At 30.8% G+C, this 16,719-nt stretch overlaps 1 protein-coding gene across 4 annotated transcripts; it reads left to right on the forward strand.

Annotated features, from left to right (window-relative positions):
• The first annotated feature begins 300 nt into the window (after positions 1-300).
• LOC110997329 (FHIP family protein AGAP011705) lies at positions 301-16,486 on the forward strand. 4 transcript variants are annotated; one of them, XM_022265432.2, is made up of 16 exons: positions 301-583; positions 1,191-1,358; positions 1,569-1,753; positions 3,002-3,071; positions 3,576-3,660; positions 4,003-4,111; positions 5,049-5,209; positions 5,492-5,628; positions 5,964-6,050; positions 8,382-8,570; positions 8,901-9,251; positions 9,550-10,057; positions 10,513-10,685; positions 11,448-11,586; positions 12,140-12,250; positions 14,224-16,486. In XM_022265432.2, the coding sequence occupies exons 2-16, from the start codon at positions 1,212-1,214 to the stop codon at positions 14,436-14,438; spliced, it is 2,667 nt and encodes an 888-aa protein (XP_022121124.2). In that variant the 5' UTR covers positions 301-583; positions 1,191-1,211; the 3' UTR covers positions 14,439-16,486. The 4 variants fall into 4 exon arrangements, with proteins under 4 accessions (XP_022121124.2, XP_022121126.2, XP_045486979.1 ...); XM_022265434.2 differs by having other exon boundaries at positions 8,403-8,570; XM_045631023.1 differs by having other exon boundaries at positions 301-582; positions 1,195-1,358.
• The last annotated feature ends 233 nt before the right edge of the window (positions 16,487-16,719 follow it).

The raw sequence follows: 16,719 nt of genomic DNA on the forward strand, positions 1-16,719 counted from the left end.
TCCATCTTTTATGGTTAAATATTTTATAAAAAATATTCTGTCGTGTTCCTTTGAGTCAAAGATTAAAATATTTTAAATTATTACCTAAATTATATTATAACAACTTGATAAAATATGAAAAATTCGTGGTTTCGTGGTATCTTTAAGCTTTGTAATAAGTCTGTCATTACAAAATACAGACCATACAAATTTCCACTATAATCTACTTCTTTAGTCTGTGCTATTATTAAGTAATAATCTCTATAACGGTGTGTTAGTTAGCTGTATTTATAATATTTTTTCTGGTCTGTGCCCTCTGATAAATCTTCAATGTTGATCATAGATGTTGATTCAGTTGATACTTCTTGATCATGCAGTTTATGAAATTGTGTATTTTTATTCAATATTTATAACAAACATTCTACTTTTCGAATGAAACGCGGTTTAGTTTGAAAGTAGTAAAGGGCTCTATATGTGGAAATTGAAAAAAATCAACAAAAATATTTCAGTGATGCTGGTGACATAAGTGAACTGCGTATCATGTAATTTTTATTTTCTATTTTGTGCACTAGCTTCTATTTATGTATCAAGAAGATTTAATAATGTACGTATGTTTTGTGCTCCGGCCTACTTACTATAAAAACAATATGATTTTTTAGTTATAAAATATAGGAAATGTAATGTCAAGGTTTACATTTACATACTGTATATTTTATGTAGCCCATAGAACCTTTTCTAGCTCAATAAAAAGTAAACTGTTGTGAGATAATTGAAATAGCAAACAGGTTTTCAAGCTTGATAAAGAAATTTACTAAGTCAATTAAATATTATAATAATTCTGCATTCATAGAAATACAATTTCACAAAATTTCTGCTGAGATTGATTGTTGCAATGTTTATTCAGTGAAAGTTTATGCATATTGAATATCAGTAGTGATGTGTTGAAGACTGTCATATAATGTTAGTAATTAAAAGAACTTGTACCGTTAAGTACAAATAAAGGTTTAAGTGAAACATACGCATTATACATAATGAGAATTATTATTAATTTATCATATTATGCAAATAGAATTACTATAATTTTACATAATTATGTAGTTTTTAATTATAAATGGTTGATATTAAAGAAAATTATATTTACTCTACTATTATTTTTGATTACATAGCATCATAATCATAATAATTTATATTTGAAAAAAAATCTCTTGTAGATGGTTTAAATGTGATGCATTATGAGTTGGCTCCGCAATTCATCAACAATGCTTGCCCGACAATTGTCACGAACATTAGACCCTCGCCATGACTATGAGCCCCAAGCATGCTATAACTCATTCTGTAAGCATTGGCAACAAGCTCATGAAATCATTTTGAAGTCTAAGGTAATTTTTTATTTAAGTTCCATTACATCTTGTCATAAAAAAAATCCTTTTTTTTTTCTTTATACTTTATAAAGTAACTTTTTTTAAATTATATTGCTGAAACACAAAGTACTAATAACATGCAGATGATAGAAATGTGACAATATTATCATCTATTATTTTATTAACATAAAAAAGACAATTATATAAATATATTTGATATTTTTACAGCCACAGCACTTACACGATGATGTATTAGGAGTTGTTAACCATTTAGAGCAACTGTCTACCCTTCTTGTATTAGAGGCGAGAGCAAGAGAAATCAGTAATACTCAAAATCCACAACCATGCTTTGAATATTTGCTTAGTGAGAATGTGTTGGATAAATTATATGAATGGACTATATCTACTGGAAAGTAAGCATTTGATCACTATTGTATTAAGAATATTTCAAAGATTTTATTGTTATTGTTTTTAAAAACATTAATTTATGTTCCTTAGGTTAGTTTGTTTTAAAAAAAATGTGTTATGAGGTCTGCCCGAATCTTTAAGTAAATTCATTCTTGACAATCTAACATAACATTAAATAGTCATTATAATCCCATATTTCCTCAATCTACCAGTAGTTTGTTGGATTTCACAATAAAGCATATGTATGTAAATTAACTAAGGCAAGGCTTATCAGCATCACAATTTCCTGTGACTCATTTGTTTAATGAACTTAAATGACCTCTACATAATATATTATCAATAACTTCCTTGACCTAGTAAAATAATAATTCAACACATTTTATCAATGTTATTCCAAAATAAAAATTATTATATTAGTCCTGCCTTCTTTTACCTAAAGTGATCTTTTATATGTTGAGTTAACAAGTAACCGTGCAATAGATTCATTTCTTATTAATAACAGAGTAATATTTTTATTAGTCTCAATGATAATTTATTATAAAGTAAATAATATTTTGGTCATGTCAGTGCATATAAGGTTTGTAACTGAACATGAAAAATTTATAAGAATTGTAAAATATAAAAATCAGACAGTTTCATATTTTCTTTTGCCACTTACAAAATATTGAGCTTATTAATATATTATCAGTTTATTATCAAATGACTGATAAAATATAAGTGAAGAGCAAAATTAATCTCTCAATTGGATATTTTGCAGATTATATTGAATTATTAGGGTGAAGAGATAAACTGTGAAATACTTCATTTACTTTTATAATATTTATTTTCTCATAAGGATACAAATGGTTATATTAGATAAACTTAATGAAAGAAGAAACTATGATATACAATGTTTTAACCATGAATAACTCTTTACACAATAACAATGAAACAAACAAACATTGCTGTTTGATTATTTGTATTTGCATTACATTAATGACTATTATAACCTCCTTTTTAATCTTAATAATTGATTTTTAAGTTTCTGATCTAATATAAATATCTTGGCTATTTTGTATTTTTGTTGTTTGTTACATTTTTAATTTGTTCCCTGGGTTGTTTGTGGTATAACTTTGGGAAAAATCTACCACTTCCAGGTTATTAATGTAGGCATTATTAATAGAGTTGTGAAGCTAATAGTCGGTAAAAAATTGATGCTCATAAAATTAAACCTGTGAATTCAAAATAAATAATAATGTTTGTTTTGATTACAGATATGAAAACGCTTTAAGATTGGAACAACTGCGGCTGTTTGGGCATCTCATAAGTTTTTATGGATCACATGTATGCAATATCATTTATTAAACTTGTTTATGATAATGATTATATTCTGCTTCATACTCCACAAATATTTCAAATTTATATAATAGCCCTATGCATAAACATATAAGGAGACATATTTAAATAATTTACTAACTAGCTATGAATTCAAATTTATTTGCGCATCTACCTCATTTTTAAATATTGTGGTATTGTTTGATGACTTGCTTTTTTAAAAGAGTACCGAGAGATTTTTATGTCGTCTTTTTGATTGATTCGATGAGTAGGGATGCCTACAGGTTCGAATTTAATGACGTATAAGGTTTACCTTGATGAGATTGTGTTCCAAAATAAACGTATTTTATTTTGATTATGAAAAATTGGTTTAACGATGTCATTTTTGCTTTGACTTTTGAGTATCCTAGTAAAATAATGAGATATATTTTTGCTTGACTTTTTTAATAATAGACCAAAAGTATTAATAATCATTTAATTATGATGAAAACGTTTATTAAAAACGAATTTCAGGTTATAGCAGCTGAACCATTTTTACGTCCACTTCTGAAATCACTAAGCGGTTTCAGGGACCAATTGGCGCCGCCAAACCTAGAGAGTAAGTTATTTATTTGCGTTATGTTAGTAATAAAAAAAAACCAGTGGCGCTACAAGCACGTGAGGTCCTTGCCTCAGATTTCTGAATCTGTTTCATGATCATTTTTAAATCTAATAGGCAAGTAGATGATCAGCCTCCAGTGCCTGACACACGTCGTCGACTTTTTGGGTCTTAGACATGTCGGTTTCCTCACGATGTTTTCCTTCACCGTTCGAGCAAATGTTAAATGCGCACATAGAAAGTAAGTCCATTTGTGCACAGCCGGGGATCGAACCTACGACCTCAGGTAAGAGTCGCACGCTGAAGCCATTAAAATTATTATTTTTTCGAATTTCTTTGCAGGTCAACTTGTAACGGTACTCAATCAGCTATGTATAACGTTGATGCAGAATCTGAAATTTGTCGATTTGTTCTTCTTAACTACGCACACGCAAAATGGATCGATCCCTGAGTAAGTAACAAACCAGCTGCCCACTGAAGTATTTCCGAACAAATTTGACTTAGGGTCCTTCAAGAAAAGAGCGTACCAATTTTTAAAAGGCCGGCAACGCACTCCTGCCCGTTTGCCCCCTGTTGTATAAAATAAAATCAAATTTACAAAAAAAAATTGTATAGTGTCGAATTTTCTATTAAAAGATTACTGATATTATTTTGAAATAATTTTTAGCTGACAAATATTTATTTATACGATGTATTGTAATGGAAAATTCAATATTTATATTAACTATGTATAATTTTTTTTCTGTGCGAGTCTTCAGCCATCCTATTATTATTGCGGGCGTCGATAACAAAAATGTATACCTATGTAATGTCCTAAATAATATACTTTTGTCTAAATTCCTTTAAGGTTTCAGCAGTTAGGCTAAGGAATTCACTTCCCGTCACTATTCGCTTAGCTCCTTCTCTATCTTCCTTTAAATTTCTGCTGTACAAACCTTACCTGTCCACGTCATATCCCTAACTCGCGTACTAACTACTAACTGATATGGGACTGAATGATAGTGATTCATGTGCACTTTTTACTTTTTGTTTTTTTTTTTATGTATCCTGTATCAATTTAGTTTTTTTTTTGTTCCTGTTAAGTTTTTTTTTTCTTCGTATTGTACATATATGTAATATGTATTCTCTCTATTCTCCACTATTTGGGTGTTGTAGTGATCGTTTCATTAAATTATCGATCATTAAATTGTTATATAGGAATTAGATATTGGAATAACGCTTATTTGCTACGCATAATTTCGTTTATTTACAATATTAGTAACAAGATAATTACTGTCGAACGATAATCAAGTATAATACCGAAAACGCTAAAGGTGGAACATCCTGTCACTGGCGTGGTGTATACAAATATAGCTTTGAATATCAGCTAAATGTTATAAACATTTCAGATTTATAATAGGCCAGTTGTTATTATCATCAGTGCACCGTGAAGGTTCTTGCGGCTCCGTTTCCCGCGATGCGTTCCTTCTTTGTGCGAAGATGTCAGCTCGTTGCGAACAACTGGCTGAATGTTTGCTCGCGGGCAATGCTTGTCCGATACTTGCTACTGGTGAGTTTATTAGACGATTATTCAGTGGTATAGTTTCTTAAATAGTTATCCTTATCACTCTTGTGACATTATGAATGTGATGAAAAGAGATAACATACTTTTACGTTACTAAAAATAAATATTTACTTTTAATTTACGTTTTGTTACAAGACGGAAAGAAAAGGACATATATTGCGGTATTGTTATTTTCTGTTATTGTTTAGTCCATGGCAATTCAGCATTTATATTTTTTCGCGTGAACTGCAAAATATTTTAAATATACATATACTATTATGCTTCCAGGTCTAAGTGGTCTGTATTCCCTTCTCCCTCGCACATTAAGCGAAGGCATCCTCCGTCTCACTCCAGATGACGTCAATAAAGTGCATAAATTGACGTTGTTCATAGATTCGTTGGAGTTTTGCAATGCTGTAGCACAGGTAAGATGATATTTATCATAAATAAAACCAATAAGATTATTTAGTATTTTTAAGGGAAGAAAAAAAAATGGGTTCTATTAAATAACTTTGTATATATATATGACTGTTCAAAGAATTTTCATAAATGATAAAATAATGATGATACGGACCTAATTGAAACAGACCGTTTCAATTAGGTCCGTATTCCAATTTGTATCTCAAGTCACAATCTCGTCTTTGGAGTGTCAATATTTATATAGACAATAAAGTCTTGATAGCTCTTGAAACGTGAATAAAACTTATTTTTTGACGGTTTCGAATACGTGCCTTAATATTTAACAATAATATATTTCTAGGTCGCTCACCCATCGATAAGAGCACAACTCCTGGATTTGCTATTACAAGGTTTTCTTGTTCCTGTAATGGGTCCAGCGCTTTTGCAGGTATAACCTAATTTGTTCGTGATTTTTGGTCATATCACATACGCTTTTCATAATTCATAATTAATTTTTCTCTAACATTTTTACATTTGCATATTAGCACTAACAATATCGAGCGTAATTATTTTGTGTAATGCATGTTTTTATGTATTAGATATAAAATTGAACTGCCATGATGCTCAATTTCAGACATTTATATTAACTATGAATAGTTAAAATGACACACACACACACACCTCAGCCAAGAAATTATTAGTACAGTAATCCCTCCTATAACATTGTAGCGGAACTACCGCATTATAGAAAACGCGTTGTATTCTCGCATAACGCGCTTGTATGACCCTATATAAGAAGTCTTTTAAGTATGAAATGTCATCGCGTTAGCTCTAGTAAACTAAAATACGTGTTTCTCGTTCGTATACGTTAACGTTACTTATGTAAAAAAGTAAGATTTTTGTAATGAGAATTTTGAAAAGTTTTTTATACTACGCTTTATGTACAAATTATTCACATAACTTTTCTCGTTTATGAGGATTTAAATCGAATATGTGCGAAAACTGTTATAAACGAAATCTGTGCATACAAATCATTCTAAACGTCACAGTATAGAAATATAACGTTTGCAATCCTCGCGTTATATGGGGGAATACCCGTGTTATGCGAGGGACTGAAATCGCGTTATATGAAAATACGTTATAAAAGTACCGTTTCAAGGGTTTTACCGTACATTGTCTTGGTTAGTGCATAATGTTCTTCGTGTATACAAAAAAACATAGACAAATAGAAAAATATACCAGTCCATGGTATATTTTTCAATTAAATTTGTAATTTCGTTAATTAGCAGTCTCAAGCTCTTAAATTGATATTCCCAAAGCAGATTTCCTGTGAACTCCTATAAAAAAAATACGGAATTTCGATCACTAAATCCATTCCATTTCTGACATACCGGAGTCACACTTAGCTAAGTCTCGATTCTGCATATAACTTAGGATAAGAGTGACGATAGAGCCCTAAGGGCTAAGTATGACTCTCATGTGTCAAAAATATATTGGATTTTAAAACGGGAGTAATAGTTGCTAAGTATTTACTCTGAATATAACGCTTATATCATCTTTAATATACATCTATTTTACGTAATACTGTGTTGTTTTTTAACGGTTGTCGCAAATATATGGAAATACGGAAGCTTTCGTGGTAAGCGCGGGTTTGGTATGCTATTGTTTGAGACGGTTTAGTGACTGTGTGATTTTGTTTTTGTGCAGTACAAATAAATAATAGCAAAAAACAAGAGTTAATTAACATAAGAGAAGGGTATGTTTCACAATGTATGGATAAAGTACCAAATAGCTATACAACACATAAATTATTCGGAGGAAAAAAGTTCCGAATATGAAACTTTGGGTTTCATGACGAATAGCGCTTTCTGACATTCGTGAAATGCAACAATAGTTTTTATCCTACCAATAAGTAATAAATAGCTTATTTGGATCTTATCCGGACATTGTGAAACAGACCCTTATAAAAGTTTTTTATATGGAAACAACTCAGTAACTTTTGCGTTTAGAAGTTCGCATTGTGTTGGTATTATCAAGTATTCGTAACATGTTCAGTCATGACAGTTTCGACTGCAAGCTTATCAATACTGTCAGGACAATGTTATTAAGCATACGGTTTTTTTTTTAATTTTTCGTCAAATTTGTATAGTTTTTTACACGCTTTTTGTTCGAAACATATGTTTTTGTGTTGTTTCAAAATACGTCCAGAGCTGCTCATGTTTTCCATATAAAAATATTGTTACAATTATATTAACAATTTTTTTTTCGCCATTGTTTTGTGTTATTGTTTATTTTAAGGGTTTGTACGCTTTATATTAATTTCATTCATTTCTGTAATTTGGTCCTTCGAGTCGGAGTTTTCATTTATTAATTTGTCATTCTCACTTAGATTACACATTGCATGTTTGTTCTAACGTATCAATTTAACAAATTGGTTTATTTTTGCTTTCTTAATTTGTTATAATACCAATTAATTTTGTAAAAATGTTTTTATTACATTTAAAAACCTCAGTAAAAAAAAATACAGGATATCTCAGAGAATAATATACTTATCGTTCATATCCTTAAAAACCCATAATGTTCTTTAAAAAATACATATGTAATAATCATTAAAGTTAACTTTTTTGTTATTAACATAAATAGTAGTAGTGAATGAACCAGTCAAAGAATGTGTAACAAGGTGAATTAAGTTTGTTCTCCTATATCTGTTTACCAACTACCGTCACTGAACCGTCATACCTGCGCCTAACACGAAATACTAACCGTACGACGATCGTAGACGAAAGGGGAAACGTTGCAGACTGGGGCCATCGAACAAGCGGCGGCTACGGCGTACTTTGAGCTACTGATACGCTGTATAACGCCAGAGGGTCTTATGAGGGTAGTTCTACATTTTCTCTTCACCTATGAATATGATGGAGTGAAGATGATCGATGTTCTTCTGGCTCGGCTTGAAAGCAGTTCGCAGGTGAGACAAATTTATTTAATTTAATATTACTCATACTCAAAAGGACGACGAAATTGTGAGTTTTATATTTTTTTCTAATAGGTAAGTAAAGAACAGAGCCTACCGATTCTTAAAAGGTTGGCAAACGCACTGGCGAGTCTTCTTATGTGAGTGTCCATTTTCAGCGGTATCACCGGCCTTTTGTTTCTGCCCGTTTGCTCACTGTCTTTTTTTTCTTAGTATACATACCATTTCAATTTACGACAACTCAAATGCAATGGTGACGCAATACGCCAACATACATATTTCACATCACAATAAATAAATTATATTTGAAATTATATTTTTCAGCTGTCCTTAGTAACACTCTCCCTTATGGAGACCTTAATTGATCTAAATTGTGAGGACGTCATGATCGAGCTGGTATTTAAGTACCTTATAAATGGGCATCACATGGTCTTACCGCATAAGCACAAATTATCGGATCCCGAAATGTATAGGCTGGCATCTCTGGCCTTCTTGGAGTTAAGCCCGAAATGCTGTCAGAGGCCATTAGAAACGACAAAAGCGTGGGTCGAAGAGATGGCGGCCAGTGGAAGGAAGGTTCTGGAACTTAGTAGTACTGACAGTAGGAGAGTGAATGGAGTACACGGAGATATTGCTATGAATGATCTAGTCCAGGATATCAATTTTGATTATGGGGTAAAGTATATATCTTACGACAACCGAATATTTTGCGTATAATTCCATAATTAACTTTTTTGTTTACTTAAAATTTAAATCCAGGACTAACCAACTAAAATAAATCTAAATCAATATCTAAAAACAGTAGAATTTTTAGATTATTTTACCTCTACTGATTATTAAATACTTATCTTAAATCACGGTATTTATCTAGCCGATAGAAGAATATTATTTCAAAAATTATCTATAATCACGGTATTTATCTGTGCCGTAACTTCAGAATAATTAAAAAAAAAAGTTATTACAAACGTTTCAGAACCCGAACGAAACCCTAATCGGCAACTATCATGCATACCTTTGCGATAGTCGCTTTGAGATAGTTACACGATCTATTGCGTGCGCGCACTGGTCCTCGAAATACAATACAATTTCTCCCAAAAGAGAACCGAATAATAACACGAACATCAAAGAAACAGAGCATACGATAGATAGCCTAGTTTCAATTTGCACGAGTGGGTATGACACTTTTAAAACGTCAGAAAAAAGTGACACATCGGAAAAAGAAAACAGTCTGAATTCTTTGACAGAGGAAAAAGAAGGAAAGGAATGTTTGGAGGGAAAGCAACAAGCTATTGATGAAAAGGAAAATGTTAGTTTGAACTCCTTTGGGGAAACTAGCGGGTATAATAGCTTTTTAAAGGTGGATTGTGATGAGGGTTTTGCTGAGGATTCGTTTAGGAAGAGTTTTGAAAAGGAACTTGAAGAGTTCAGCGAGGGTGATGTGCCGGTGGGAAGTTGGAGGGTCAGCACTGATAGTATTATTGGTATGTCACATTTTTAAGTAACCTTCTTGTTTTTATACAGCGTCGATAATCTTGCTGAAAATATCAAAATTTAGTTAATTTTATAAAACCATTACCTACTTGTTAATTCCTCAGTAGTTACTCGCTTTATTCAATATGAAGGCTAAGACTAGAATGTGGCTCAAACATAAATGTCGTTTTAAGTCAACCAAATTTTCTGTACCAAGTTTGACATATTTGACAGCTCAAGACGAAATTTTCACTTGAGATACGAATTTGAATCTTGACTTTAAGTCAATTGAATTATTTTCGTTACATTTTGTTGATAAGATTTTATTGCTTATGTTTTAAGCTAAATCATGTTTTCGGTCGGCTTTCACCTTTATCAGAGCCATTTATCACCGTCCAATGCGCGCCTGGCACGGTACGGTATCCCAACAGTCGTCTACTTCCTCTTAGTATTAATCTTGTTTCAGGTCCGCTATTAAGCAGTCTTCTTAGGAAGACGTCGCGTTGTTTAGAATCGGATGTTACCAGCAACTGCCACGTCACGAGCATCATCTGTAAACTGTGCTCATTTCCATCGGCCCTACTGGTGGCAGTTGTACTGTGCCCCACTTTGACGCCGAATGTACCGTCGTTGTATCAGGTAAGGGTATTTGCAACAGACAGTTTTTCACGGAGAGATCCTAGAGCATTTCATTCTTGTTTTCTCATAAGTGTTATATAATTTTTTGTCTGAAAGAAAATGCTTTTTAGGGTCACTAGTTCATCTATTCATTAATTAAAAATATATAAAAGAGGTTAGGTAAAATTAGTTTTAATTATCAGTAGAGGCATATCTTGGCCCAATATATCCATAGTCCATGTTCTCATCATTTCAAATTATTGATCCTGTATTTTAGTTTTGTGAAAATTAACAGTTTTGAGTTAATTTAAAAAACTTAGGATATGACACACATTTATATCACGCTTTCAATTACAGCATTTATTATTATTATTAACACAATTACCTACCTACGTATTCATAAAATAAAGTATCATCATCGTATACTACTTCGTACGCTTTGCTGAGTTCACTCTAATCTCAGCAGTATTCCATTGAGGTACAATATCTCCAGCCTTGTTTTCACACTGTACGAGCCGTATCAATGCAAAATTTTATCAGCATCACCTTGATTCCTGAAAGTTTTTCTCGCTCAGATTCACAAGACATTTTCTTTTTCGAACTAGCCAAGTCTTCCCTGTGAGATACTACCTCTAATTATTTAAAGAAAGAGTTTACTTCTCTCTCAAAGGCCGACAAGACACCCACATATCGACCCTTTTTGGGCAAGCAAAAATCTGAAATCAAGGCGGCAAATGTGGTACAAAATTCGACCAATTGTGTAATTTTTTTATAACGTCATAGATTTTGAACAAACTCCGCGAGGAAGTGGATCTAGCGTTAGAAGGCATAGAGAAGGTAGAAGAATTGGTGGATCGAGCGAGAGTCTTCCTCATACAACGGGAGCTAACTTTAGTTCGGCGAGCGCTTACCAACGACGACAGTAAGTATGAACAAGCTTTGCCCTCCGGTTTTATGCTTTAATTCGGTCGTAGAGAGATACATGTATCGACTGAATCACATTTTATTAATCATCCAATAAGTATCAATTCTAACAATTAACTTATATATATACTATAATTTCAGAAATACATACATACTTTTCAAATTCATGCTAAAAAAGAAGATGATTTTTTTACAAATTAATGATTATTTACAAGTTATTCTATTCCATTAGACTTGATTTATAAAATACTAGTTTCTTTTGACACACTGTCAAATAGCCTATAACACAATACAATACACCCACACTCTAAAACATTCAACCTTATTATTAAAACATAGTTTTTATAACTTTATTGACTGTTTTCCTCATGTTCTTATTTTTGATGTGAATAAGGATTCTATATAGAAATTAATATCGCGTTACAATTTCAAAATATATAGTTATTATAAAACTAAATTATTCATGCAGTTATAATCGAATCTAAAACTGTAGTAGTTAAAAAATAAATACATTTTATAGATTATTATATTTTTGCATTTTAATATTCCAGGAAAAGCGCGAAATCTGAATCTTCAACAAGACAGTTCTTTTCGTAGAAGCGAATCAAAAAGACGCAGTTTCTCATCTAGTCTTAGCAATATGTTCTCCAGGAAGGCTCCACGTAAGTGTTTTATTAAACTTTAAAGTGTACAAAACTCTTAAAATGAATTAATCTGTGAAGCCAATGTATAACAAATACAATAATTCCTCCTATAACATGTTAGATTGGTTCCGCGTTATGTAAAATGATTCAAGATTAACATTTCTCATTAACAAGGATTTTAATCGAACATTAAGAAAATTAAGAACGCATTAATTATTAAGACAATAACGAATATATGCATAACAATTAAGAATTGATAATGATTTGAATGCATATAGCATTCAAATCATTATAGCATATGTAGGGAAATCGCTGGAAAATTGTATAGGGGAAATATCCGTGTTATACTAGGGACTGAAATCACGTAATATGAAAATGCGTTATAAGAGTAATATATCTTGATTTTTATCACATCTTGGATTACATTATTGAACTTTTCATATCTTCCTAACATTATTGAAAAAATTCTATAGCCTCCAGCCCTATAATGTAGGATTCTAATAGAGAAATAGTTTTCAAATCAGTAGTAATACTATTAGTGTAAATGAATTTCAATAAAACATAGTATCTTTAGTATTTAATAAATTCTAAAATATTGACTGTTCTTGGTAAACCGCAATTATATTAAAAATAAGTTATTTACTATCTAAATTAACCACTAGATGTTGCGGTTATAATGATGGTTATAGAAAATAAACCCGAATGTGTTGTTTTGAGACACTGGGATCATATACAGGGTGTCCCACGGCGATGCCACACGGAGGGAAAGTACCTTAAATATTAATGATAGGATATTTTACTGAAAGAAGACATCGTTTAATTTTTAATAATAAGTAGAACTGCATTCACGGATTTTTTTAAAAATCGCCTACCTCAACCGGGAATCGAACCCGCCAAATGTGACAGTAAATTTACATGTATTTTATAATAGCGTTTGAAAGGGCTACTAATAAGCATTATTTTTTCCTTAATAACCTAGCATATTAAATGAAACTAAAAACATAAAATTTTATATTTTATTAGAAAACAATAATTATCAAATGCTCAAAATGTGATCCGTTGTTGTTGTCTGTTGTATACAAATTCTCACTCTTTTAATAATTTCTCTTGAGATTTTAAGAAATGAGATTAATAATCTTCCTGATGCAGATCGACGAAATCTCATATTCCAGCAAGATGGGGCTCCGGCTCATAACAGTAGGAGAACACCCGAGTTTCTTAATGAACATTTTCCTTCCTGGATCGGCACTTTTGGACAAATTAGATGGCCATCGAGATCCCCAGATCTAACACCACTTGATTTTTTTTATGGGGTTATGTAAAAGATTTAGTTTACAGGAACCGGTACAACAGTGTGCAGGAGTTACAAAATGAACTTAGATGTATTATTTTAAACATCCACCATGCAAAAATAAGTAAATCGACAGGGAGAGAAATTATTAAAAGAGTGAGAATTTGTATACAACAGACAACAACAACGGATCACATTTTGAGCATTTGGTAAATAATTTTTTTTTAAATAAAATGTAAAATTTTATGTTTTTAGTTTCATTTAATATGCTAGGTTATTAAGGAAAAAATAATGTTTATGAGTAGCCCTTTCAAACGCTATTATAAAATACATGAAATTTTACTGTCACATTTGGCGGGTTCGATTCCTAGTTGAGGTAGGCGATTTTCAAAAAATCCGTGAATGCAGTTCTACTTATTATTAAAAATTAAACGATGTCTTCTTTCAGTAAAATATCCTATTATTAATATTTAAGGTACTTTCCCTCCGTGTGGCATCGCCGTGGGACGCCCTGTATATACATGCCCCAATGTATGTACCTGGTGTCTCAAATCAACGTAGACTAATGAATTAAATATTTTTAATAATTTTACTAACATCGTTATAAGTTTCACTATACTAACAACATATGGACTTATTAATTGGTCTGAAATAAATAAAGTTATTTATTTACTTTAATATAATACTCATTAATTGCCAGCATCTCCGTCACCACAAATTCAGCTACCCGTGCCACAGCTACCTTTCACCCAAGAGTCGTACTGGAATAAATCAGCCATCCACCGCTGTATATTAAACGCAGTCATACTCGACGAATGGCTCAAAGAATTATCAGCCTTGTGCCAGGAACAGGCGCTCAGATTATCAGCTGCAAGTTACGAACACGAGAACTATATACGAATATTAACCTTATGACTACGGGCGAAGGCCTCACAGGGCACAGTTAAGAAAAAAGTTGTCTTCTTCGAGCCTAACTTGGAGACGCAAGTGTAAATTTGAATAATTTATTGGGTTTTCGAAATGTGAGGTTGAGGTTCGAACAGTTTTGATACTTGTGTGCATTTTTGTGTTCTAGAACAAATTATAATGAATCACAAAATGTATGGAGACGTGAGTATAGTCAAATTAGTGTATTTTTTTTAATGTAATGACGTCATTACTTTTAGTTGTGTATTTGTCTTGCATTGGTCAATCTTTCATAGATTTTATTTAATAATGTAATGACATTCTAAAAAACATTATTATGAACATTGAATTGGTTGTTTTAAAACTAAGCTAACTTAAAATTAAAGTTTTAAATATATATTCAAGTTGCCTTGTAGTATTGTAATTGTACATAGTTGGTATAAAAAGCTATTATAGTCCTGCGGCGACGTAAAATTAATAGAAAAGCTCATAATACGTACGTCTAGCCTCATTAGTAACTACAGATCATTGTATAATCTATTTCAGTTGTATATATAATAATTTAAAACATATTTTCAGCAAAAATGTTGACAATTGTGCTAATTGTAAAGGCATTACAAGGTCTTATTAATATTAATTTTAAATAACTTTTCAGATAGTCGAATTTTCTGACATATTTATGAAGTAGGGCATTATTTATGTTGAAGTGACGTTCAATATAAAAATTCATCGTTTTATTTAGTAATTGTGTTGATCCACATGTTTAATTTAATTGGCATGTATGCCATCTACTTAATTCTAAGTACCTAATAGTTTTAAGAAAAAAATAATCGATAATAATCAACGAGAATGCCATGATTGTAATTTTGAACTGTGATGTTGTAATGTTCAAAAATTGGAATAATTTATTATAAATTTTAATACTTATTTTCTAACGTAGATTCGTATCTCAGTGATTTTTAGTGCATTAACTAACAGTAATTTTTAGGAAGTTTATATTTATAAGGAATATTTTTAACAATTATTTGTATTTAGTTTAGGGGAATGTTGAATCAACAATTTCAGATGTTCTAAATTTGAAAATATTATTTTTTACTAATGGCCTAATTCATTGCTTGAGTTTTTAATGAGCGTGTCTTATTATTTTGGTGGTTACGGTATTTTATATGCGAGAGTTTCACTATGCAACCTTATAACATATTAATTTATTGATAATTACACAATCTCAATATTTTGTTACTACAATTAATTGCATTTTTTAAATAATATCATTACAGCCGTAGCTCTTCATTAAAAAAACTTTGATTTTATTGACATTTTAATAAACAATTAAATTTAGAATAATTTCGCTCAAAATCTAAAATCGTCCTTTTCCGTCCAAGGATGTATATTTATATGGCACAAATATATTCTTTATACATTTCTTTTATTGTTTTATATATTATAAGTGCAGTTGTAGTTTCGTAAAATATAATGTATGTCATAAACTACAATGGCCGCTATACATTTCAGAATTATCTATATTATAATTACAAGTTTCATAGCTATTGTCTTTTACCTTTATCACACTTGACTAATAAAACCGGGAAAAAAAAATATTAGAAAATGAGCCAAACTGTACAAAGCTGTCAAATTAATTATGTAAATATGTCATTTAAATTTTGAATTAGACAACAGAAGATTTTATTTGAAATATTTTGTTTTTAGGAGAACACTAAACACGTTTTTGTAGTCTATGCTCATATCACAGATAATAATCTGTATTAATGCGTTTTTATGTTTAGCGGCTGTTGATAATGGTATTTAATTTGTGTGCAATAATTTGTTATGATTTTATATAATGCACTTATTAAAAAAACAATATTAACAGGTCACATAAATAGTGTTGAATAAAAAATCACATGTACATTAACTGAATTTACCTTGCCATTTAAAATTGTAAATGTATCATTTTACCCCCTAATTTTTAAATTTAAATAAAATTTTGCAAAATCCGTTTATTTTGAATAATTAGCATACAATTATGTGACATTACAAAGATTAATTAAACATTTTAATGCACAATGAAGAAATTTTAATTGGATATGTTAAAAAGTTTTATACATAGATTATTATTTATTAATAAAATAAAGGAGCAATTCAGTGTTTTATTTAAACAATAAAGTTGACATTGTAATACAATTTAGGAAAAAATAAGTTTAATTTTATTTTTCTTTATATTATATTCCATTTGTATGGTATATAAAGTAGTAGACCATTTGTGAAATGGTAATTAACTAGACAGCAGCCA

This window comes from Pieris rapae, chromosome 14 (assembly GCF_905147795.1).
Source record: "Pieris rapae chromosome 14, ilPieRapa1.1, whole genome shotgun sequence".
Classification (NCBI taxonomy): domain Eukaryota; kingdom Metazoa; phylum Arthropoda; class Insecta; order Lepidoptera; family Pieridae; genus Pieris; species Pieris rapae.

Coding starts and splice junctions, on each gene's coding strand:
- LOC110997329 (XM_022265432.2), top strand. CDS start 1,212: ATGAGTTGGCTCCGCAATTCATCAACAATGCTTGCCCGACAATTGTCA. Junction 5,210..5,491: donor TTGTCCGATACTTGCTACTG/GTGAGTTTATTA, acceptor TTATGCTTCCAG/GTCTAAGTGGTCTGTATTCC. Junction 6,051..8,381: donor TGGGTCCAGCGCTTTTGCAG/GTATAACCTAAT, acceptor CGACGATCGTAG/ACGAAAGGGGAAACGTTGCA.